The 24,807-nt window shown below is 45.7% G+C and overlaps 1 protein-coding gene across 1 annotated transcript; it reads left to right on the top strand.

Annotated features, from left to right (window-relative positions):
- Positions 1-5,539: 5,539 nt before the first annotated feature.
- NABP1 (nucleic acid binding protein 1) lies at positions 5,540-15,788 on the top strand. The gene is made up of 6 exons (XM_072342297.1): positions 5,540-5,860; positions 5,998-6,136; positions 9,099-9,170; positions 10,485-10,557; positions 10,790-10,856; positions 12,187-15,788. The coding sequence occupies exons 1-6, from the start codon at positions 5,770-5,772 to the stop codon at positions 12,372-12,374; spliced, it is 630 nt and encodes a 209-aa protein (XP_072198398.1). The 5' UTR covers positions 5,540-5,769; the 3' UTR covers positions 12,375-15,788.
- Positions 15,789-24,807: the final 9,019 nt, after the last annotated feature.

The raw sequence follows: 24,807 nt of genomic DNA on the forward strand, positions 1-24,807 counted from the left end.
TAAGGAGAGCTGCAAAGCTGAGATGAGGTAGCAGCCATCAAATCTGGTTTGTTTCTGGAGGTTTGAAGTGGGTTACTTAAAGATAAGAAGCAGGGAAGGGTGTTTTTCTTCCAGTTGTTTGCCGAAAGGGAAATAATATTGGATGGGGTTGGGAAGAAGCATCCAGACTTGCTGTGCAAGGTCCAAGAAGGTGCCTCCTCCAGCCTCTGGAGCTCAGTGACAAGGTGGGACCCATAACAGCTGGGTGCAGCAAAGAGGGTTCAGGACATATTGGGGCACTCTGCCTCACCTCAGGCCTTGATTTTGTCACAAAGTTGGTAGTGGAATATTGAAGGTACCGATTGTATGAATTGACAGAGATCTCACTGGATGTGGGGGTATTCACAATGCTTGTCATCACGTCTCTTTTTTCATGTGGCTTTTGGTGATGCTCAGGATCTGACTGATTTAGGGGAATATCGGAGTGTGTTACTGTGGTTCTCTTAATTCTGAATCACAGGAACCAAAGCTCGGTCAGAAGAGACTAATGACTAAAAGAATGCGTGGATGAGAGGATGATGAGCCTTCCTAATGATCCTACAGGAAGTAAACAAGCAGACAAGTCGGACACTTCCCATGGATGCATCTATGTGCCAGTAAATACTTTCTCAATTCTATTCTCCATGTGGGAGAGCACCTGCCCAGCAGAAGCTTGGCCAGTTAAGCATCTCTTGGAGTCTTATCCAAGTTGCCTTAATGTGTTGCTCTTTAGAATTCGAGATATCAGACATCAGGTGGAGGTCAGTATCTGCATATAGTGAAGGCGACTTAGCATCAGCATATAGACTAATGCTCTTTTGTTTCTCTGAAATGACAAAAGGAATTACCTTGTATATAGCAACTTCATTAGCATGTAGGTACAGAAAACCTAATGAAGGTATCTCTTTGATGCCTTTGGTTATCCATTTGCCCACCAGAAGGGCATCAGGCTCCTCTTTCCTCGTGTGAAAGTGCAGTCACCAAGACACCTCATGTGGCTTATGAACAAAGGCTGGGCAAAACCACTTAGACCATGAGGTGGTACCATCTCCACCAGCACTGCCTTGCTCAAAGGAGCTCCCGAGGACTTGAGCAAGAATTAAATCAGGCCTCTGAAAGTTAACCTGTTGGTAGGCGTGAGATGTCAGAAGGGAAGGAACTGGCTGGTTTGTGGCTGCTGAGGTTGCAATCTGATGTCCTGTTTCACAGCCTTCACAGCTGGAGTTTGTGTCATCGGGAAGAGCAGGAGTGCTCTTTTCCCCATAAGCACCATGTCAGAGCAGCTTGGCTGCATTACCCTACTAAGCTGCAGTAAATAGTTTCCCACAGATCTCTTCTTGCTATGAGTAAGGCTTTCTTTTTCCTACTTTATGTTTTTCCCCCTCCATGATTTAGAACATCATGAACTGGCTTGGTATGTTTTGAATAGTACTTTCCAGAAGCGAGAAATTATAAAGAACTATTTGTATTACTGATGTATTTCATGTTCATGTGTAGGCTTCAGGAGAAACTGTTTTCTTGGTCATCCCAGCTGGGCTGGAACATTGGTTTTACATATGGTAGTAACACGGAGGTGGAAATGTAAAAGCTGTGGTACAAAACCAGTGGCACTTGAGATGCTGTGTTGGCAGGTATGATGCACTGAAAAAACAACTGCTTATCTGCTGATCCATTTGGGGCCAGGTGCATGGTTCTCAGGTCCCCCTTTGAGCACCTAAATGGTAGTGCTGTCATGTAAGGCACAGAAACCTGCCGTGACTTATGTACTTGTTAGTCAGTGACACAAAGCTGGGCACCTCAGAGTACAATACGGGTGCCATAGGGAGAAGGGAGATAAATTAAAACTTGCTGTAGTCTGGAGCAGCTTGATTCTGTATTAGTCTGCAGAAGGCAGTTAGTCATTTATGAAACACTTTGCCATGATGAGATCTGTGTATTTCGCGTAGGACTTGCTTCTTGCTGTTAGCACAGAGCTGTACAATTGAGGCTGCGCCTACACACTCACATCCCTCGCAGCATCAGTACTATAGTGTTCTGCTTGCACATAGGGCAGGGCCAGCATTCCCACACTGACTCAGCACAGCACACCAGAGTTGTGCCTCCCTCTTTTCGGCCAGGTGTTACAGCCAAGTCTGACTCAGTAGCAAACCCAGACCTAACCAGGAAGGCAGTGATCAGACGTGGACTGTGCTAGGAGGTCACAGAGGAGGAGTGCTGGTTGTCTGGGGCAGGATAAGGGCCCTGATGTCCTCATCCAGCAACATGGCAGGGAGATAGAGATGTGGTTTTGGTTACTCTGCCAAGGGAACTGATATTCCTTAACACCCTGTTGCTTACGTTAAGGTTTGAGAAAGGTATAAGTTCACATTATAAGTATAAAAATCTTTCAGGAAAGAGCAGACACTGCTTCAGGAAAAAAATAAATAAAATTTTAGGAAAAAACACCCAAATCTGCATTAAATATATATATATAAAATCCAAACCAAATTACATCTTCAAAGGCTCCTTCCTAATCATAAATCCCTTCTGAAGGTCATCATTAGATGATGCAAGCCGATGCTGAACTTCCAGCCCATGAGCCGCAGTGCAGCTGAATGGCAGCCAGCACAGTGTGGTGGGTCTGCAGAGCAGAGCACTAGAAACCCTTCCCAGGGCAGAAGGAGCCAAGATCCTCCTTGTCCTCAGGGTGTGTGGTGCAGCCACAGACCGTGTCATGGGACTGCTCATGCAGGAATCGCTCCTGGCAGAGAATGGTCTTGCAGAAGGCATTCATGAAGCCTTTTGAAATGTTGCCTCTCCTTTGGCCAAGGCAGATGGAAAAGGGCTTGCCTTGCTGATAATTTAGGGGTTCCTGAGCCACAGTGGGCAGCTTCCCAGTGCTGGCCGCCCTATGTTGAGCCACATATGTTGAGTGTGTGAAGCAAGTGACTCATCTCACTCTAGGGAAAATGCAGAGGCCTGTGCAAAGCTCTATGCCCTACGCAATCTGCCATTCCTCCCTGACTTTAAGTATTTCCTTTGTAATAGCCAACCAGCCGTGTCAGTATGGCTAGTTGATCCCTTAGATCCTGGGGGTGGACCAGTGGCTCCTATCCCGAGAAAAATGGGACTCCATTAGCACTGAATGCTGATCAAGTGAAAGAAAAGGCTGTGTGTGTGGGGAGGGAGGTTGGATAATTTCTCTGCTGGCATAACTCCGTAGGGTAAAATCACAGCCCCGTTGAGATGCATTTTTGCTAGATATGCAACTGCTGAGAAATCTTTTAATAACTCAGTGCTGATTTTGCTTTGGATTAAATTGTAACCTTAGCTTACAGATAGACCTTGCACACGGAATCAAAGTTTTCAGGAAGCAAAGGAGCTTGACGATGAATTTAGATGCATCAGTGGAACCTCTGCGGGAGAAATTCATTGAAGGCTGAATTCGGTAATCATGGTAAGACTGGCTGAATGGCACAGAGACATTCATATCCCTCTGAGAGGGAAGGCTTTCCGTTGCGTATCGCTGTCATGGCTTCTGGGCTTTGTTTTAGGTCAACTTGTTGTTCCTGGGTATTTGGAAGCCTTCTGGAAGCACTTGTGCATGAAGATACACCTGCATTCATGACCTCTGTGCTTCTCGTCTTTGAGGAAAGCTGACTATACCTCCTGCAAGGAGGTCAGAAAGCTGGGGCTTCCACAGCCTGCAGATACAACTAGCGAGCCTTAGAAACAAAGCAGGAAAGAAGAAGACAGAAAAACAAAATAAATTAATAACAACTCTGGTTTCTTTATACATCATAAAGAAGCAGAAGATAAAAGGTGGTTTGCTTTGCAGGTCACCTTCACAGCAAATAGGAATCATTCAATCACTGCTGGATAATACCCAAGTCACTCTTGTGGACTGGCTACTGGAACGTTGATTTAAAAAAATAGGAGGAATATTTCAGATGTTTCTTTGTCAGAGAGAGCAAAACTGTTCATCAGTGGAGGAAGAGACACTGCTAATGCTTCCTTAAAATGGACCTAGAAAGACCACGTATCTCCTTGACAATTAAAGAGAAGATGGCCAGCCTTCCCAACACACCCCCAGCCACTTGCAGATACACTGGGGGTTTGTGACCTTGTCTTCTTGCGTCAAACTAAGTGGAGCTTCGTGTCTGTTTTTGCAGTTGGTAGACAGGAAAAAACTTCAATAAATGGAAGAAATGTTGAAGTCGGTGGAGACTTTTGAGATGATCGCAGTCCAACTGCTCCCAGGCAAGGTGAGCTACAGCGGGTTGCCAAGGACCACGTCCACTTGGTTTGGAATATATCTTTCCATCAATGGAAACTTCACAACCTCTTGAGGCAACCTGTTATGGTTTTTGTCCACCTACACAGTAAAGATAAAGCAAGGAATATCAGATGTTTCTGTTTGAGCTTCTCTTACTATCTGTGGGCATTACTGCGATAAGCCTGCCTGCCTTCCTCCTGCTGCCTTCGCTTGATTTCATACTTGTTGGGATGGATCTTCCTTAAGCATGGCGGTGATCCTTGAATACCAACCAGCAATTCTGGACCTATTCTCTCCAGGACTGTATTACAAGCAGATCTTCAAGGAGGCCGAAGCTTGTTCTTCTGAAACCAAGGTTACGGTCCTACCTTTCGCCCTGCTCTGTCCTCCTAGAATGCTGAACTCAGTCATCTCACGGTCACTGCCACCAAGGCTGACCCCACCTCCACATTCCCGACCAGTTTTTCTTCCTTGTATTTATGAATCATGTCCAGGACATCAGCTTATGCCATTGGCTCCTTGACCTGTGTCATGAAGCTGTCACTCATGCACTCGTGAACTCTCTAAGATTGCTTGAGCCCTGCTGTATCCAAGGTTCAGATGTGAGACTGTAGTTCATCTCTCCCTCTCAGGAAAGCTAACAGTGCTACTTTGCTACGCCTTTTCAAAGCCACAAAGCTACCCGGGCTTTCCCATTCCTTTCTTTTAAGCTCAGTTCCATAAGATGGCAGCAGTTACGAAATACTTGGCCATGCATTGTGCCACAGCAGAGCTCCGCTGCAACAAATGTTGTGCAATGCTTATCTGGCACGGTCCTTCTGCGTGCAACTCAGTGTAAAACATGCGGCGCATGCAGCAATCAAAGAGGAAGGCTTCAGGCCCACAAGTAGCAAAGCAAATCAAGGGGCTCCTGGTACAGCTCAGGGTCTGTGCCTGGGCTTTTTGTTTTCTTCTGCTGAGCAGGATTTAGGCTTACGTCGGGACGCAGTAGGGCCGTTCCCAGCCCTGAAGAAAGCACCACAGAGGAGACGCCCTACACAGACCCAGCCCCGCCTGCTTGGGGGCGTGCCCGGCCAAAGGGAAAATGGCGGCTGCGCGGACCAATCAGAGCGCGGCGCCGGCGCGCGCCCGCCCGTTGCCCAGTCCCCGCGCTCCGCGTGCGCCGGACGGTTCCACTCGGCAGCTCCTCCCTCCCCCCCCCGCCCGGCCCTTCGGGTGGTGGCGCCCGATCGGTATATAAAGGGGCTCGGAGCACATGCTCGCCTCAGTGCCGGCGGGAGCGGGAGGAGGGCGGTGTACGTTGTGTCGGTGGGGAGAGGGAGCGGTGGGGGTTGAGCGAGCCTCCCAGTGACTTCGCAGCCCTTCGGTGTCCGTGTCCCCGTCCCGTGTGAGGGCTGCCGGTGTCCCCCACCCGGCCCTGCCTTGCCGCCGCCGCCCCGCGGGATGCGGGTTCGGCCCTGTCCCCCGCTGGCCCTGTCCCCCCAGCCGGCCGCAGCATGAGCGCGGCGAGCGATGCGTACGTCTTTATAAAAGACATAAAACCAGGACTGAAAAACTTAAATGTCGTCTTTATTGTGCTGGAGATCGGTAAGTGGCGGCCCGCACGCCCCGCCTGGGCCGCCCACGTCCCGCGGAGCCGCGGCCTGGCCGCGCTGTGCCCCGCACAAACGCTTCCCTTCTTCTTCCCCCTTTTCCTTCCCTCCTTCCTTCCTTCCTTCCCGCAGGCCGCGTCACCAAGACCAAGGACGGGCACGAGGTGAGGTCCTGCAAGGTGGCCGACAAGACGGGCAGCATCATCATTTCCGTGTGGGACGAGATTGGCAGCCTCATCCAACCGGGGGACATCATTCGCCTCACCAAAGGGTGCGTAGGGGGGTCTCGGCCGTCACCGCCCGGCCCGGGGAGTCCTTTGTCACCGTACGAAGGCTTGGGGTTGGAAGCCGCCTTGTGCTCCGCGTGGGGAGCCGCAGCCCGCCCGGTTCGGGCTGACTCCTTGTGCTGGAGCGGCCCATGGGGCCGTTTGCCGAATGAAGGCAGTCCGTTCCAGCCCGGGACTGCCCAGCGCCAACGTGTTCCCTGCGAGGTGGTGGGAGGGGCCTGCGCTTGTCACGGGCGGCTGTACTGGGTGAGTGAGTTGGGCCCGAATGAGCTGTTCTCTTGGAGTTCTTTTCCTAGGGAGCACATGCAGCAGTCAGTCCCAGTCTGTAAGTGAAGGAGACCGGGGAGAACCGTGTTCTTACCTTTCCAGCCTGAACTGTACCCCAGCAATCAGCTCCTCAATGAAAGGCTGGGATTGTTAACGTCTCTAACGTAAGAAAGTTGCTTTTCATTGCAGTGGGCTTAGCAGAAACGACAGGCATGGGAGAGCCTTCTCAAATTCACCATAAACCTCCACACTAGGGAGGCCTTGCAGGGCCTAAATTTGGGTAGGTGTTGCTTAATTGCTCACAGAAGAACCACCCATTCCAGGTTTGGTGGCTGTGGGAAGCTAAACTTAATAGTAATTACAAAATCCTTTTTCGCTTCACTTTGCTAGTTGCACAGTAACAGTTGCTTTCATTTGAGCTCACGTTAGTTACTTCACGCTTCAAGTATATTGCACTGATACTTTCTCCTGCAGGAGATTGTGGCGCTAAAGCATGTGAAAGATCCTTTTAATTTGTGCTTATGAAAAAAAATGAGGAGGAGGTGGGTTGGTGGAGGTGTTTCCTGAGCTCCTGCGCTTGCTCATTTCAGTGTAGTTCCTGATTTCTACATAGGAACCGGACAACCCTTACTGCTGAGCCTGTAGCTGCTTCCTCCTATGCAGATGTTTTCTGTGAAATGAGCTTGACTCTTCAGCAGAGGTTGTTCTGGGGAAGCAGAAGCACGTGGCAGTGCTGGGGCACTGAAATGCACAGAGTGAAACCAGGGCTCTGGGCCAGGACAGGGCCTTACGCATAGCTGACATTGAAACAAGTTGTGATACACTTTAGCAGCATTCTCTGAGGCCTTCTTGCTGCAGCTGCTCTGGTAGTTCAGCATTGCCAAGGGGGAGGGTCATTGCATCTCTTCGTGTCAAAAGCTGAGTTTGGCTGGTAGGAATTAAATCCATGAGCTGACATCCACCATCTTTGTAGGTGGTTAAGTTGTGCCTTCATCTACATGAATTGCAAGCCTACTTTAGAGTGTGTAATTGCAAAAGCTAAGTATATTCTGGTTTGGCTCTTCTATTAAGAAAAGCCTTCAAGCAGTCATATGGGTTTCTCTGAACACATATTTAATTCAGGTGGGATTCAGTGTGGGAAGTTGCCATTAGAAGGCAGGTAGATTTCAGCTCCATTCAGTAGGGTAATCTGATTCTTTCCAGTGCAAGCTGCTTATTCTTGCAAGTAGTAAAGCTTAGCTAGGCTTTACATGTAAATGTGTCTTTCTTCTGCTGAATTTCCAGCTGTTATAGATGCATTCCTCTGCAAAAGCAGGCACTGTTGTTGTTTACCATCATTTGCTGATGAACTCATTTTACAGGAAGCTGCTGCAGTTAGCATTTCTGAATTAAAAAGTTCTCGAGTTTAGTGTTTCACGGCCAACTCTTTCTGAGGGAAAACCACATACTTGGAGTAATTTTGTGCTGGAAGGCATCAAGATCTGCTGAGTCTTGTCCCAGTAAATGTGCGCTTTGTTTTTCACTTGTTTTTATCTTCTTTTGTGCTCTGCATGAAGTCTGTCCAGCTAGCTAGTTATTAAAGGTGAAACACAGAGGGAATCGTCTTTAAAGCGAAAGGTGGCACTTCAAGCTGTAAAGGATTACTCCTGCTTCTAAATGGACAACCCGAGGAGAAGTTCCAAAGCAGCACTGCGCTGTTTGCACTGTGCTGAGCAGAGAAGGTCACCGTTGCATTGGCATTAGGGTCCTGTTCTGCCAGTGGGGCCTCTCCCTGGTGCTTCTACTGGGGGCCTTGTGACTAGATAAGGCAAAGGACAGGAGGAGGGCTTCTTATCTATCTTCAGGAGATAGACCTGGAGCATGAGTAAGTGGTGACTCGAGATTATCAGAGACTCCTGAGGGTGGAGTGTGTGGGGCTTGTGTTTCCTTTGCAGGAAGATGAATGTGCCTGTGCTCCTTTTAGGTTCTTTGCACTACATCCAGTCTTCCAGTGTGAATGTTGCTGTGTTTTCCTTACATGATGCCCCCCACTGAAAGGAACGACTCTACAGAAAGCTTTCTATAAGCCCAGATTCTAGTGCCTGGAGCATTTGTCACTTGTGCTGTGTCTTGTGGATGCTTATGCAATCCAAAAATGCTTATAGTATGTTTCTGTATGTCACTGGGAACACTGTGTTCAAACTTTTCCCTTAAAAAATGTTAATGATCAGTACTGAAAAAGCATTTCCTATTCTGCTTATCACTATCAAAATCTGTGTTTTTCAGTGAACAGAGGTAATTCTGCCCGGCTCCTACCACAAGCGTCTCAAGTTCCAGAACTGAGACTTGTTGTTGGGTGGTAACATGGGTCCTGCTTTTGGCAAAATGCCTTTTCTGCAGGAATGGGTCACAAGGTTTTTTCTAGCCGGGGAAAGAGCAAGTCTCAAAATAGTTGGCCGGTCCCCTTGAATTCCCAGGGGGTTCGGCTGAGCTTTCAGTAATTTTTACTGCAGGTAAAACATAAAGATCAAAATCTAGTTGAGAACACTCGAGGTCCCTGGGGCTTGTTTTGAGTACATTGATTGTGATATGTAATAACTTTTAACCCTTGAAGGTGTCATGTTTCTACTTGCTTTTTCAGCAGTGGTGTTTTTCTTCTTCTAAGAGACTGACTACTTTGCATGTCCTCTCTTTGGCCAGGTATGCGTCTCTGTGGAAAGGATGCCTGACACTTTACACAGGGCGAGGAGGCGAGCTGCATAAAATTGGGGAGTAAGTATTGCGCATACATTGTGGTTTTATGTTCAGTTCTCAGCAGAGCACCATGGTAAGTATGAGATGTGGTGGCTCTCAACAAATAAGAACTAAGTCAGCAAAACTGTGCTGTCTGGTCTTGAATACGTACAATACAGGTACCTGTGATGTGGGTTTTCACGTTTGTTGCAATGACACGTTAAGTATATTGAGGTAGATGAGCTTCTGTCATGGCACGGATGTGGATTTTACGGTGAGGTGGTGATGGGGTGGTATATTATGACAAAGTACTTAGTCACTTAGCTTGAGTTACCATTTTGATGGAAGCCCTATGTCTTTATCATGCTTGAGAGAAGCAGCACAAAGAAGGAAGACAGATGTCGTTTGAGTGAGTCCTATCTAAACAGAAACAAACCTCAAACTGTCTTTAAACAGCTTACAGGGTGAGACGGTGGCTTTTTGTGGCACAGAATGAGAAACACTGCAGGCAGGCAACAGGTCAAATAGCAAGGTTTCAAACCAGAAGAGTACTTCTGTTGTTATAAGTGCTGCAGGAGCCTTTCTAGATATTGGAGAAATAGTGCTATGGGATAGCCTCCCTTTTAGGTGAGGAATGATCAGCAGATTTTCTTAGTGTCAAGTCATCACCTCAGTGTTGTCATCTAGTGAGTTTAAAGGCTGGCAGGTTGGACTGAACTGAGTCTTAATCATGGTTCTGTCCCTCAGCAGGAGCTGTACTTCTGTTTAGCTACTCTGAGTTGCTTAATGATCCAAAGCTTTATTCCTGCTATAATTTCCGTGTGGTTGCTTAGTGGGCCTATTTGTTAAGAGTCCCCTTAAATGGTAAAGGATGCTCTGACTTTTGTTCTTGTTCTGGACTTAGTGTAGTATGCTAATGGGGTGCTCATTGCACAGGGTATGTGTGGGAGAAGTTGTTTTGCCTAGATGTGTAAGGCAGCCATAGTGTGGGAGCAGGCCGGGTGACTGCCTCGGGTGACCTTACGAGTGGGTGCTGGGCAAAACTGCGCAGACAGGAGATGTGAAGGGAGCTCTTCGTTGCATTTTATTTTCTTCTGTCTGTTTTACTTCATACAGCAAATGTTTACTTTCCTCTGCTGGACAGAAATACACGTGACAACTTCTGTACAACCCTGCACAGGGATCAAACAACTACCAAGGCCCTTTAAAGCCTTCTGACTCCTTTCTGAAGGAAAGGGCTCGGGATTAGTTCTTGGTGGTGGGTTATTTGCAGAACATTTATTCTTTGAGTAGCAGAGTTCAGAACTTCAAGAACAGTTTTAGAACTTTCCCATAATGGTTATTTCTCCTCAGGTTCTGCATGGTATACTCAGAAGTGCCAAACTTCAGTGAACCCAACTCAGAACACACTGGACAGAACAAACCGGTATGTTAAACTTGTCTGAGACTTCCACCATGAAGTTCTCTTTGTTATGAATACTGTGACTCTTGTGGAATAACAGTCTTGAACTAGTAAGTAGATTGAAGTCAGTAAGTGGAGTAGCAGGTAACTTTTATATAGAGCTGCAGTAAGAACGTGGGGACAAAATCAATCCCTCGATGTGAAATTATGGAAACTTCTCTGATCCATGTTTATTTGTTTTTATATCTCTCTGAAGGCACAAGGCGAACAGAATAATAGTTCTGCTTCGAGTAATATGGGTTCTTGTACATTCGGGCCACTGGGTAAGTCACTGTTCACTTTGTGAAGTGAAGGTATGTCTACAATAATTAAAAGGAACTTATTTTAAGGTTCTGTTCTACTGTGTTACAACAGTGTACTAGAGTTAAAAACATTCTGGAGTGGAGACTGAGCTCGCAAGCACATCAATACAAACATTTGCTGAGTAGTGGTTTTGGGGTTTGTCTCCAAGAAAAGGAAGAGATATCAGAATAATCATGGAGCCTGTACCACGTAAATAGGATTTTACTAGTTCTGTGTAGTTCTGGTGCTTTTAAAGACTTTGGCAGCTCTTGAAGTTCTGCTTATGAAGCGGTGTAGAAGGAGGCATTTTATTTAAACCACCTGAGACATTAGCCTTAGAAATCTTGCCTACTACCACATTTTTCTGCCAGGTTAGCTCCTCAAAATAGATGAAAGTTGGTGGTAATCTGAATTCTAATATCTGACCTGACTGTGTGGTTTTGTAATATACTGTATTTAAACATTAAAGCTTAACTAAGTTGCCTCAAAGTCTTGATGTAAGCTCAGAGGGAGCCTTATTTGTGGCTGCCTATTCAAAGCCCAGACTCGGTGCCTGGTGTCGTACAGCTAAGCTCTGCAAACTGATCTGTAACTCTCTGCTCTAAAGCCCTGTGTAACTTTGAAACAGTGACTGTTTGCTGCTTTCATAGTGTGATCATTTTATATTTTACTTATGAGCCTTCTTTGCTTCTTTGAAAATGAATGGTTCTGAGCAAAGAAGAGCAATGCTTTCTGAGGCCAGTGGCTCCTTTTCCAGAATGAGCAAAGTGGGCATTTAAACCCGTTGATATGTAGGCACGTCCTCGGAGGAGGTGAAAACAAAACATGAGCAATGATGCTTAAGGCTCCAATTTGTGAATACTTAGTGCTAGCTGACTTGTTTCCGTGACTGGATCTCACATGACAGCTTTCTATTCCAAAATCTGGTCATGGGAAATGATGCCATAAGTTAGACGCAGCTTGCTTTGCTTTTGCTTGTTTCTCCTTGATTTCTGCCCTCTTTAACATTTTGGTGTGCTTACCTGCAAGATGGCGTTTCTGAAAGCATCAGTGTAGTTTCATTTAGACTCCTATATATTTGCTATGCAAAGAATTGTCAAGCTACCTGTGTCCTGTCTTGCTTTTGTTGGAAGGGATGGGGGAGGAAAGGTAAGTTGCAGGCCGGGGTCTTGGGAAAGCCAGAGGGGCTTTTTGTAGTGCTCAGGGTTTGTTGATTGCTGCAAAGTCTGTGTTCTCTGTTGTTAATTTGTGTATGGAAGCGGTGACTTGAATCGATGGAACTTGTGATGACTTTTTTTTTGTCTTTTCTAGGAAATGGTTTACAAACTGGACCCGAATCAAGTGGATTTCCATTTACGTATAATCACGGCCACTCTTATGCAGGTAGTGGGAGAGGCAATGGACGAGGACCTGTAAATCCAGCAACAGCTAATAGCGTTCAGCCTCTTCCCCCTGCTGTCAGTAACGGGAGGGACCCACGCAGAGCCTTTAAAAGATGACTATGCCAAATGTGGTTGTACAGCTTGCTTGAACTCTACACTCTACTTGAACACTTATTGCACTTTTATTTATGGTTAACTGTGAACCGGTTTGTTTCTTTTTTGTTGTTTTTGTTTTTTTTTTTAAACCTTTTGGCCTATGGAGCAAACTTGATGTGATCTTTTTGTTTTGCTTAGGGAAGCACAGGGAGTCTTCCCATAAATTAAAGGGGCAGGGAGAAAAGGTGGATAATAAAGAGGGTTGAGGGGTGATGGTTTGAAGAGTGCGAATTAAAACTCAGTACCCTTTGTCAAATGGAAGAACAATTTGGTAATGTGTATGTATTTTTGTTTCTCTCGGTCAGCCATATAGCCTTAAATGGTTTGTAACGTCCTGTGTGTGCACACGTTGACTTCCATTAGGGTTAGTGGGAGTTCTTCGTATTGGAAGAGAAATGATGGAGAAGGGCGAAGATGCCGTACTGAACTAGGTGTCTTTAGAATGAATATAGCTTGCAAAAGCAATAAGGAAGTGATGTGGTCAGCACTTTGTGGTGCCTCCTAAATCAGAGCTATTAACTCAGACAGAAGTTGAAGACTGCGGGAGTGTCTTGAGGCCTGACCTCTGATTCCAAAAACCTGTATGCTCTTCTAAAGGACAGTTCTCAATAATACGCCGTTATCAGTGTCAAAGAGAGCGACACCGATTCTTTTTGCTTTGGGTAGGAGCTTGGTTACTCGTTCTTATTTTGCTTGGAATGTGACAGATCAAAATTCAGGTAGCACTGGAGGATGTTGTTAGTAGCCGTTCCTGGTGCAAAAGCCCAGAGCTACCATTCCAGGACTCTGAATCTGCAGGAAAGAATGAGTTTCAGAAACCGTTCTCAAATGCTGCATTGCATATCTCTTCATTGAGGCCGCCTACTTTTCCTTCATTTGCTTTTCCTAATGAATTTTACATTAGATCAAGCTGGATGTGTTGATTGCAGAGGTACTGGCCAAGCACACAGCTGCAGTTCTGATGCTGTAAGCTTTTGTCCCTCTGTTTTATATGGAATGTGAGTTATCTCGTAGAGAACTTAACCCCCGCCCCAATCTTCCTGGGAGGGAAATAGCCGTGGATTTATTTCTGAGATTACGATGTTTGACTCTAGGGATAAAGAGTTCTGTGCCATATTTTGTATCAGGTTTAAAATACAACTTGGAAGCTGAGGTGTTATACTGGATTCGTCTGTTCAACTCTTCTTATAGCTGACCTCTCAAATAAAAATTGCACTAACGGTTTCAAAAACAATTTTAACTTTCTTTGTCAAGCCAAAAAGACTTTGTTAGAAAAGGCTGTTTCTGAATTGCAAGTTGTCTCCTTTGGCATCGATGTTCATTGAATATATCCTAAGTTATTGATGTTTACAAGATATGTTTGGTATGTTTGGTACTCGTGAGATGATCTGTTGACAGTGACCTCTTAGGGGCAAAGGTTCCTTGCCTAATTCTGAACTACCAATCTGTCTTTTAAAAGCAGGCAGCGGCAGCAACAGATATCTGAAGGAAGCTCTAAGGAGACCCGTGTGCTGTTTGTCTCCAGTCGAAGTGCTTTCCTAATTCCTGTTGCCAAATTTGTCTTGCATACAGGGGAGGGCGACGTGCCTCCTGAGGACGCTCGCTGGTGCTGATACAGGAGAACGGCGGTAACTTGTAAACCTAAAGCATGCAGTGAATTCTGGGGAGGTGGTGTAAGGGAACGTGCAACTCAGGGACTTAACACTGCTTATGTACCTAGAAAACAAACAAACAACAACCGTGCATAGAAAATAGAGAAGCTTTCATGTGGTGTTGCATTAAGATGTTTGATATCCTTGTGAGCAGGAAGCCAGGAGGACTTGTATACCTGTGAAGTACAAGTGATGTGTTCCAAAGGTGAATGAGATGCAAATACAGTGTGAGAGCTGTGCTTTCCAGTCATAGCTGTAACTGTAGTAAGTGAGTGGTACAATAGCATGGAGGCGACTTCTTTTTTGTTAGGATTTCTCAGCTGTGGATCTCTGCAATCATGGCGATCTTGGTTTCTCTACGATAATAAAGACGGTTGATTATAGCTCTGAACCCATTTTCAGTGTATTCTGAGGTACCTACCCGATGTTTGCAGCTCTATGCATTTAGGCTTTTTATTAAGCTAATAAATGAAGTTGTTCACATTTGAAATTGAGGTTACTGCCGATAAATGATGTGAAGTTTAAATGTTTGCTGTCCAGTGGACCACTGATTTGCTGTTGGGAGGAAAAAAACACAAGAGGCTGGTCTGCGTGTTGTCAAGGTTAGTAACATTCCTGCTTTCATGTTTCTTGTGTGACGCTGTTTCCATTTATTAATGAGTTTTTACTTCTTTGCAGGGGAGATGTGTGCCCTGAAAAGTCGCATGGACTTATCGTAGATAGTCGTAGCAACTTCTCAAGGTTCCTCTGAGCTTCCTGTGAAGCTAATACAAAAAACCAAGTTCTTTCCCTCAGAGGTAGCAGTGTCAAGATAGAGAGCTCTCAACTTGCAGAGGAATCTGGGAGCCCGCCTTGCGTCTGGATCCTGTCACCTTGCTGTACGGAGGCTTGCACAGAAACGTTTCTCTACGTAAACAAGCAGTGGTCATGAATTACCCAGACACTAGAAGCCTGTTTGTGGGGCCCACTGGTTAGGGCTGTATTAAGTCCTTAACACAAGACTTGAGATAGGTCCTGTATGGTGTCCTTCCTTAAGGTTATTTTCTTTCTGTGTAGTGTGGATCAATGAAGGAGGAGCTTGCGAGGTGTTCCCTTGTCCCGCCCAACTACAGTCTGCAGTGCAGCTGAGCTTGTAAGGCACACTTGAGTCACCTGTCAGCAGTGAAGTCTCACTAGTGCTGCCCTCTTCCCCCGTACCGAAGGGACTGCTCCAGATCAGCAATATGGCAGTGCCAAGTTTTGCTGTGTGCTCCAGTCCTTTCTTGGCATGAGTTTTACCCGTGCCTACCTAAAGTGGAAAAGCAATCCTGTACAGTGAGACACCACCTAGCCTTCAGCTTGTGTTTAGGCCGTGTGATCTATGTCCACAGGGACAAGGGGGGGAGGAGGGAGTGCTAAGTAACGTGAAACCAGTGATTATGCATCACATGCCTTGGTCTTGTGTTTACAAGTCATCTGAATAGCTTTGGCCTTTAGTTAAAACTGCCCAAGCTGCAGTCCTGTGCAGATGTACAGTATTTCACAAGCGCTATTAAGAGCATAGGTGCTGAGTGCTGCTTCTGCAGAGGAGCTGCGTGAGATCTTTCCAGCCTCAGTGGTGTCTGTGTAAGTGACAGAAGTGATGATGCTAGTCGTGGCCTGACAGCTCAGATCTATGAGCACAAGTGAGTTTTCATAGGCCTTAGTGCCTGTGTTTTGCTTGTGGGTTGCTTGTTCCGTGGTCCTTCTCATGCCCATACCCTCCCAAAACAGTTGTTTCTTGTTCTTGTAGAGCTGTGGGTTCTATCGGCAGTTCCCCAAGTGCATCGCTAGAACTCAATATTAGTAGTAAGGGGGAGGGCGGGTACAAGCATTTCAGCTGCAGCTTCCCTGCTGTGTTCACAGCGACCCAGTGTTTTCCCTGCTCTTCTCGCATCTGTAAAGTTTTGCCCCATTTTTCTGTTGCCAGGGAGCCAAGCAATTCCTAGCACAGCCAAGTGCCATCTGGCAGTGTTCTCCGGGAGAGTCCGGTGTGGCTCTGTGTGCCCAGTTAGCCAGGGGCTCGCAATTAATCATCTCACATTAATCAACTTCAGGAGGTTCTCCCCTTAGCTAAGCACAGGTGTGTCAGGGGAAAGTGTGGGCACCCAGGCTCTTATGAGAGGGTACCTACATCCAATTTCATCTATGCAAAACCAAGCAGGGTTGGTTTTGCCAACTGCCCCTGCTTCACTTTAGGAACTCATTCAGAGATGCACTTTCTGACTTGAGCTGTGGTCACTTATTCCTTTCTCTGTCCCAGGGAGTTTAAGTTTGTTGCAGTCCTTTGTGGGGTTTATCTTTTTTGATCCATTCTGTGCTGGGCATCTGCGTGCATGTATATTTTTCTACACGTGAACACACAGCATTTTGCAGTGAGAAGGGATAAAATCCTAAGCAGGCTGGTTACTAAGCTACAGGTGGTGGAGTTCAAGGGGATTATAAACTAAGTTTGGAAGTGACTAAGGGGAACAGTTAAGGACTTGGTTTAGTTTTATAATTTCTCCAAATTCCTGACGTTTGTGTTTTTTCTCAGGAAGGAAGCAATGTAGATAAAAGAGCTGCATCTATAGCCACGCTCCCAGCTGATAAACAGGGACCAGGTTTGTACATTTCCTGGGGAGCGAGATTATGAAAGGTCTAAAACGTCATCGTTTGTCAGAGCTCAGGAAGGAAACTTCTCATGTGCTGGAAACAGTGTTCAGAGGTGGCTCCCTCATGTGTTAACTGAGTTGGGGTGGTGACTGTGCTGCCCTCTGGAAGTGCAAGGCACTGCTGCCTTCTAGCACTGACCAGCTGCCATGTGGTAGGAAAAGTGGCACGTAAAAGGCAAAGTCAGCTTATAAACTGATAACTAAAACTCTACAATAGTGCAGTTGCATGTTTTTGCACCCCATAGGGGGGAGATTTTTCTCTTTTTTCTTTTTTCCCATTTTCTTTTTTTTTTTTTTGGTTTGAAGAGGAAGGAGCAGCCCCACATCCTGCCAGGCAATCTATGCAGCTGTTTGCATGTGATCTGTTCCACCTGGTGCTGCTGCCTGGGCCAGGCCCTTTAAAACAGGGCAGGCACAGGGCATGTTATCAGACATATTTCTGCTCGCCTGGGGGACACTTGGAGCTGGGAGGCAGCGGAGAAAGGCCTGGAACAAGAGAGCTGGTGGCTTTGGCAGGTAGATGTTTAAAATGCCTGGGCAAATGGTGTCAGGAGTGGCTTGGGGAGATGGTGTGAGGGCTGATTTTGGTGCAGGGTAAGCGTGTGGATGCATTAAATGGTCTCTTGAAGCCCTCTCCATCGTTATTTGCTATGATTTATGCATTAGCTTCATTTTTGTAATTTCCCCTTTTCCTAGGTTGATTAATACTAAATTTAATTTTCTGTAATCAACTTGAGCATGCAACTTGAAGAGATGAGGTTTAGGCTGATTGCAGTCAAAATCTACCCATCCTGTCTAGCTTGAATAAAGCAAAACTATTTTTACCTCTGAATTATGCAATATTTTCATGGAGCTCTGCAGCTTATCACTTATATTTAGCCTTAGAATGGATTACTCTGTTTTTTTTCAGATCACCTAATACCAACTTGGAAAATGGGTTTTTTTAATTAGGAGAGACCCACCTGCGTGCCATCAACCAAATTATTAGCGAGGCAGGGAAGGATAACCAGGACTGCTGTCTGACTTCAGCTGCGTGCAAAAAAGGTTTAAATGGCAGGAACAGAAGTTGCCAAGAAAGAACTTTAAAACACCAGGTGCTGGAGGAACAAATTAATACGGCTTATTTTTAGAAGTAGCTAATGGAGGCCTGATGCAGGCTTTTCTGTGTACAGCAGCACTTGGCTGAGCAAGAGAACCAACAAAAGTGCACAATCTCTTAAAAGAAAAAAAAATGGGAATAGATGCAATTTAATTAAGATCCTTAATTAAGGAAGAAAACAGAACCTGTTCCTTTCTCCTCTTATTTGTGAGACTCCAGTGAGCTGTTCCTGCGCTCTTACTTATCAGAATTGCCTTTGATGTGGTTTGGGATGACCTTGAAGTAAGAATGCCCTGTGCAGAAGTCGCTCCTGAAAGCCTTTCACTTGCAATTGCGATTGAGTTTTGTTTTGGCTGCACGTTGGTGCTGGCAGGGCCCGCAGCTAGGAACAGCGAGCCTGAGCGTTCTTACTCAGCTCATTTCCTCCAGTGGTGCAGGAGTCAGAGGTAATTTCTAAAGGAAGCAGGACCTGAGATTAATGAGTATCACAAAGCCAATAAGAGACAGATAATTGATTCCTTAGAGTCGGAATGGACCTTTAAAGGCCATGTAGTCCAGCTGCCCTACAATAAACAGGGGTGTAACAGCTAGATCAGGTTGCCCGGGGCCTGGCTCTGCTGGGACTTGGAAGTCTGCAGGGACAGGGCATCAACCACATCTCTGCGCAGTCTGTGCCAGTCCCTCACCACCCTCACTGTAAGAGACTTTTTCTTTTTTACATCCACCCTAAATCTGCTGTCTTGAAGCTTGAAACCATTTCCCCTTGTTCTGTCAGCACAGACTCTGCTGAAGAGTCTGTCCCCTTCTTTTCTTAGCTTCTCTTTAGATACTGAAAGGCTGCTCTCAGGTCTCCCCAGAGCCTTCTTTTCTCCAGGCTGAACGTCCATTGCTCTGTCAGCCTGTCCTCACAGGAGAGATGTTCCATTCCATGGATCATTTTGTGGCCCTCTTCTGCACGCACTGCAACAGGTTGGTGTCTCTTTTGTACAGAGGATTCCACGTCTGGACACAGTAGTCCAGGTGAGGCTTCACTGGCACAGAGTGGAAGGGTGGCTTTGGAAAACTGCTGCAATGAGCTTTTTTAGTTAAGTGGATTTGCAGGAGTGTTCAGGGCCGCTTTGTCAGTGTTTTGTCTGAGGGTGCAGGTTACAAAACCCAGGTCTTTCTAGTGTGTACAGCTGTTTGGGAGTGACTTTGGAAAGTGTAGGTGTGTTGCTAATGGGTGGCTGTTGGTTGTCTGTTAACAGGTACCTGTTGTGCCTGTTGCAGCCTGGTGGCTTTGGGGATGTGTTTCAGCAGTCCTTTTTCACTAGGCTGAGCTGACATTGGCGGTGCCGATAGGCAAATCTTTGTGTAAGAGCCTGGTGTGATGAGCTTGATGGGGAGCAGAGTCTTGTTGTCCAGCTGTTTGGTGAGGGCACGTGTGGGGAGGTGTCCTTGTGACTGTATTTTTAGGTACTGCAGGTGTTTCCTGTACCTGTCTGATGGCTTGTCCTGCTGCTTCTGCTAATAGACATCTTCTAAAGTACAATTCTGATTTGTCTCTAACTTAATTTGCGTTATGACTCATTTGCAGCAGGTCTGTGTTGTTATTTCTGCCGATGCTGGCCAGTTTGAGAGTTATCGAGGTAATTCCCATCCCTTCCCGGTGAGGACCCTGTTTCTCCCTGGGGTTTTGTGGCACTGCCAGTTGTAGTTCTGCTGTTGGGAGCCCCTAGGGTTCACTTTGTGAGTCATCCTAGCAAGTTGTTCACAACTCCAGGCACCGGGCTTCCGATGTGGCTGCCGAGAGGACTTTGATAAAGAAGAAAGGACTGTTGCTTTTTTTCTTCATGTTGCTGACTGCAAATGAAAAAGCTTTTCACTTGGGAGTTGTGGGCCGTATTTATGGAAATGTGGAGAGCGGTTTCAATATTTATAGCGGTTACAGAAGCGATTGAATCTATCTTTTATTGATACCTATTTACATGCCCACGGAAATCCTATCGCACAGTAGCTGGGAGTATTTTATTTAGATTTAGTATTTTGAAGTGATTTTTTTTTAGCGCTTCTCTATTATCCGAGGAGTGTTAGATTGGATATTTCAAATAGAAGTGTCACCAAACAGCCGGAGGTTTTTAAAAGATTTTTATTTTACATAAAGATCAATGTTGAAGACGCATTTCTCAGAGACGCCATCTGTTCCGTGTTGACCTTAATTTTCTGGTTGAGTGCTTTTCTTCAAACGTTTTAAGTCTTGTCTACATTTCATTTGCTTGGGAGCGTTTAGGATATTTGTTGAACAGGAAATCAGATATTCTGAATGCAAACACACCATTACATAGCAAATTATTGCCTTTGTATAATTTAGCAAAGTGCTGGGTAAATAGTTGCACAGACTGGCGGGTGAGACGCTGCCTCTGACATCTGACAGGTTGGCTTATGGTGGGGCTGCACTTCATAGGATCTCAGAACCTTTTGAGTTGGAAAGGCCATCTGGTCCAAGTCCCCTGCAATGAACAGGGACACCTACAGCTCGATCAGGGTGCTCAGAGTCTCATCCAGCCTGACCTTGAATGTCTGCGTGAATGGCTGTGGCCTGCTCTGCAGGCACTTTGTGGGAGCAGGGGTAAGATAAGGGCTTGTTGGCTTTGTGGTCCTGGTGCATTTTGCTCTTCAGACAGAAAAATGTTTAGTTTTGCAAAACAAAGATACATTTCTTTCCATGCATCTATTTTTCTGTGATGTCTTCAGGAAGTCCTTAATGTTGGTAGCATCGTCATAGAATTTAAATGGTTTAAAACCATTGGATTGTGTGCTCCTTAGATTTCTTTAGATCCTTCTGCAGCAAGAGTTCTGTTTAACTTGGTACAAATAAATCTTTTGAGACAAAATGTCCAACTTTGATGTGATTTCTAAGGAAATATTCTTTAAATACTGCTACTGCTTGGGTATGATCACAGCTGCAGAGCAGCAGTAAGTGTATGTAAGGTGACAAGGTGCATTTTGATCTATAGGGTTGCAAGTTAAATATGAAATCATTGCAGAGCAGTTTGCAAGAGCGCAGCTGTGTTTCTTAAGTTGATAAGAGAGAGCTGAAATCAAAATGCTTATCCGTGTGAATATCTGGACTGCCTTGAGGTGGCAGTAGATGGAATGTTTGTTGTCAATGTCTGCAGCTAGGGAAGGCTGCTGCTTTCTGCAGGTCCCCAGGGGAGATCAGGGCAAGCAGGGTGGCCAGAGGGAAAAGCAGGGTGGGTTTTGAGGAGTTTTTTTCACATTGACATTGCACAGAAACGAATTGAAATCACTGTTTTGAGTCTGTGGTTCCCCGAAGCGTGCTCTAGTTGAAGGAAATAGCAGTTAACATGAATGTTGAAAAACAACAGCGTTTCGCCTCCTTACAGGTTGCTGCTTATCCCAGGTAATCTGTGGATTATACCTAATTAAGGTAGCTACATCTGAATACTGAGTTAGCTACATCGAATCATCAAATCATAGAGTTACTCAGGTTGGAAAGAACCTCGAAGATCGAGTCCAACCGCAGCCTAACCATAGTATCCTCATTCAAACAACCCTCTGCTTAATCATATCTCTAAGCAGCACATCCAAATGGCTTTTAAACACATCCAGGGACTGCGACTCAACCACGTCCCTGGGGAGCCTATTGCAGTGTTTAACTACCCTTTCTGTAAAGAAGAGTCTCCTAATTTCCAGCCTAAACTTTCCTTGGCACAGTTGAGGCTGTTTCCCTTTGTCCTGTCACTTGTCACCAGTGAGAAGAGACCAGCCCTGCTCTCATTGTAAGCACCTTTCAGATGCTGGAAGAGAGCAATAAGGTCTCCCCTCAGCCTCCTTTTCCCCGGACTAAGCAGCCCCAGCTCCCTCAGCCTCTCTTCATAGGGCTGATTTTCCAAGCCCTTCACAAGCTTTGTTTGCTCCTTGGGCCCAGCCATTCAACCATTGCTTCACACAGAGGAGCATATGCCCATCCAGACCATGGGCAGCCATCTTCTCCATGAGAATGTTATGTGGGACAGTGTCAAAGGCCTTACTGAAGTCCAGGTAGACCACACTGACAGCCTTACCCTCATCCACCATGCGGGGTGCCTCGTCATGGAATGAAATCAGGTTTGTCAGACAGGATCTACCGTTCATTAACTCATGCTGATTAGGCCTGATCTTCTGGCTGACCTTTAATTGGTCTGTGATGGTTCCTGAGATTATTCATTCCATAACTTTCCCAGACACTGAGGTGAGACCGATAGGCCTGTAGCTACCAGGATCATCTTTCTGGCCCTTTTTGAAGATGGGCATCACATTTTCCAGCCTTCAATCCACTGGGATGTCCCCGGTCAGTCAGGACTGCTGAAAAATGATGGAGAGTAGTTCGGCAACCACATCCCTCAGCTCAGGTGAGGAAGAGATTATTTTTAATGAGGTTATTTTTGTTGGTCTGGTGGAAATGAATGGGTTCCCCAAATGCTCTGTCCCTTCATATGGAACTTCCTCACCAAGAACTGGATAGTGTAGGGATACAGACTGGTTCTGCTGCGCCATAAGCTCTTTGCTCCCTTGCTGGGTTATGTTAGCACTTGGGTTCCTTCAAAGTCTGAAGGAGAAAGATGTCCCTCTGGCTGGTCTCAGTGAGATACAAGAGCACATGGTGTTACTATCTGGAGCCAGATGTAGGCCTCAGCATCATTTATTGGCTTATCCAAATGCGGACAAGTAGTTTTCACACTTGATTATGAAAATAGCACCGTTTAATTGTCATCAGGGTATTCCAGTAGAATGTGATTGATTTCTTTGAGAACACTGTTTTTTGCCAAGCATGCAGCTATAACAAAAGTACTGCTCGTTATGACATTGTACTGAGTCACTTGTTGATGCTATTTGAGGGAGAGAATTTGGTTAAGAAACTGGAACAGGATGTTCATTTTATTTCAGTCCTTGTAATCCTGAGTCATCTGTGATAGCTGATGAAATACAGAAACTCACATTTTAGACAGGGCTTCTCTTAACATAATTTTGGGATGCTGTAATTTGATAGAGGGTGGAAAAATACACAAAGCTGATTTTATGCAGAGAGAGGTTTATTTTAGCTGTCGCTCTCTGCTGAAGCACTCTTAAACTTGGTACATCTGCAGCATTTTGCCGTGTCTTTAAGTATGTTGTTGGTGGGTTGCAACAGGAGTTGATGTGTACATAGTTCACAACCGTGCAGGTATTTGGGTTTTGAGAAGGCTGTTTTTCACTGTGTGCTTTTTGGCTGCTTTAGGGGATTTGGCTTCTGGGTTGGTCCCACTGGCTGCTTGTGGGCTGCTCCCACTGGTGGGCAGCGTGGGAATTATGTGAAGCAAGGGGAATAGGCTGTGTTCACATTATAACTGCAGTTTTGGATGTGATCTTATCCAAAGCCTGTGAACTTGCAGGACTGTCATTATCCAGGTGACTGTTGGATTAGTATGACCCATCAGATCTGTGATACTATCTCCCGTGGGATCTCTTGATGCTGATAAGTTCCTGAAGCTGAGCACGGTGACCTTCCATACTACTTTGCATCCTTTCAGCTTCGCTTCAGGGTGGCGGGCAGCAAATTTATAGCAGCCCAGCTTGTTTATGGACAGAAAATTAAGTTATATTGACTCTGTTTAAAGCTGCGGGAAGAATTCATGTCAGAAGAACATAATTATTGGGTCAGAAGTCCAAGTAGGATGTGTATTGCATATCTAGATGTGTGTGGACCGTGTGAGAGAACCATGAAGGCTCCTTCCCCACTTAATAGAAAAGTAGAATGAATATGGGGAATGGAGGGTAAAAGTGTACGTTGAAATCATCCGCAGCCAAGCAGCGTAATTCATTCATCCCTTCTGGCACTGTTGCTAATTTATATTTAAAGCAATGTGAATTTCATGAGCATTTAAAAAAAAATAAAATCATATTTTAAATTCAATTTGCTGTCAACTCATTTGATGTTTTATGTAAAGTCATTTCCCCATAAACAGGTTACTGAATATCAAAAGACTTCTCATGCATAATGTTTTGAAGGAAATAATAGTATAATAGAGATGTGAGCCTGGCCCTCCTGAGTCGGGGACAGTGCAGGGATGGCACTGCTCCTTGGTGCTTCTCTTAATGCAGTCAAAGAGTGTCCTGGGCAAGTGGCATTTGAGAAGCTTGCAGCAGTAATAATAGTGTTTTTGAGCCCGCGATAGGCTGTTCTGCAATGGCCTAGCGATAGATAATATATGAAGAAAGACGTCAGCGTGTTCTTTTTCATTTATCAGACAGAGAGTTGGAAGGAAATGGATTGAAATGCTTCAAATGCAAGAGACCTTTCCAGCAGTACAGCTCACGTGGAGCTTAATGGACTGGGTAATATTAAGAGAGATGTGGAAGAACTATGGCATTTGTTTAAAAACTATTGAAGAAAGATCTGCTGTCTTTCTTTGGCACGGGATTCCCACTTGCTCTTGGAGATTGCTGTTGTCTGGAAGGTGCGGTGCCGTATGAAATAGCATCAGAGCTGCCATGGAGCTGAATCCTTCGCAAAAGGCAAGAGGTTGGTCTTTGGGTGACCCCAATTTCTCTTCCAGGTGCTGAGTAATGTGCCCTGGGTGTGAGCCCATAGCGTGCAAGTAAGCAGCCTGGGTCTCGCACTGAGTTGATGGATTCCAAGCACAGCACATCAGGCCAGGGAGGTTACTGCAATAGCTTTTTATTTATTTATCTGTTATTTGAACTGGCTCCATTGTAGAAGTGGGCTTCTCCCTCTCTTTGAAATCTGTTACAGGAAAATCATAGCATAGCCCCCTGGGCTGGCACAGAGGTTTCTAGAAGGAGTTCTGTGGAAGGCGTAGGGATGGATGAGGTTGGCCTTGCTTTTAGGTGCTGGGACTTGGCAGTGTGACGGACCACAGTGGCCCACGGGTGGTCACCAAGGTTGTGCCAGGTGTGGCCTTCCTGTCCCATCGCTCTGGCCTTGTCTG

The sequence above is a fragment of the Excalfactoria chinensis genome, chromosome 7, assembly GCF_039878825.1.
Source record: "Excalfactoria chinensis isolate bCotChi1 chromosome 7, bCotChi1.hap2, whole genome shotgun sequence".
In the NCBI taxonomy this organism is placed as follows: domain Eukaryota; kingdom Metazoa; phylum Chordata; class Aves; order Galliformes; family Phasianidae; genus Excalfactoria; species Excalfactoria chinensis.

Coding starts and splice junctions, on each gene's coding strand:
- NABP1 (XM_072342297.1), top strand. CDS start 5,770: ATGAGCGCGGCGAGCGATGCGTACGTCTTTATAAAAGACATAAAACCA. Junction 9,171..10,484: donor GAGCTGCATAAAATTGGGGA/GTAAGTATTGCG, acceptor ATTTCTCCTCAG/GTTCTGCATGGTATACTCAG. Junction 10,857..12,186: donor TTGTACATTCGGGCCACTGG/GTAAGTCACTGT, acceptor TGTCTTTTCTAG/GAAATGGTTTACAAACTGGA.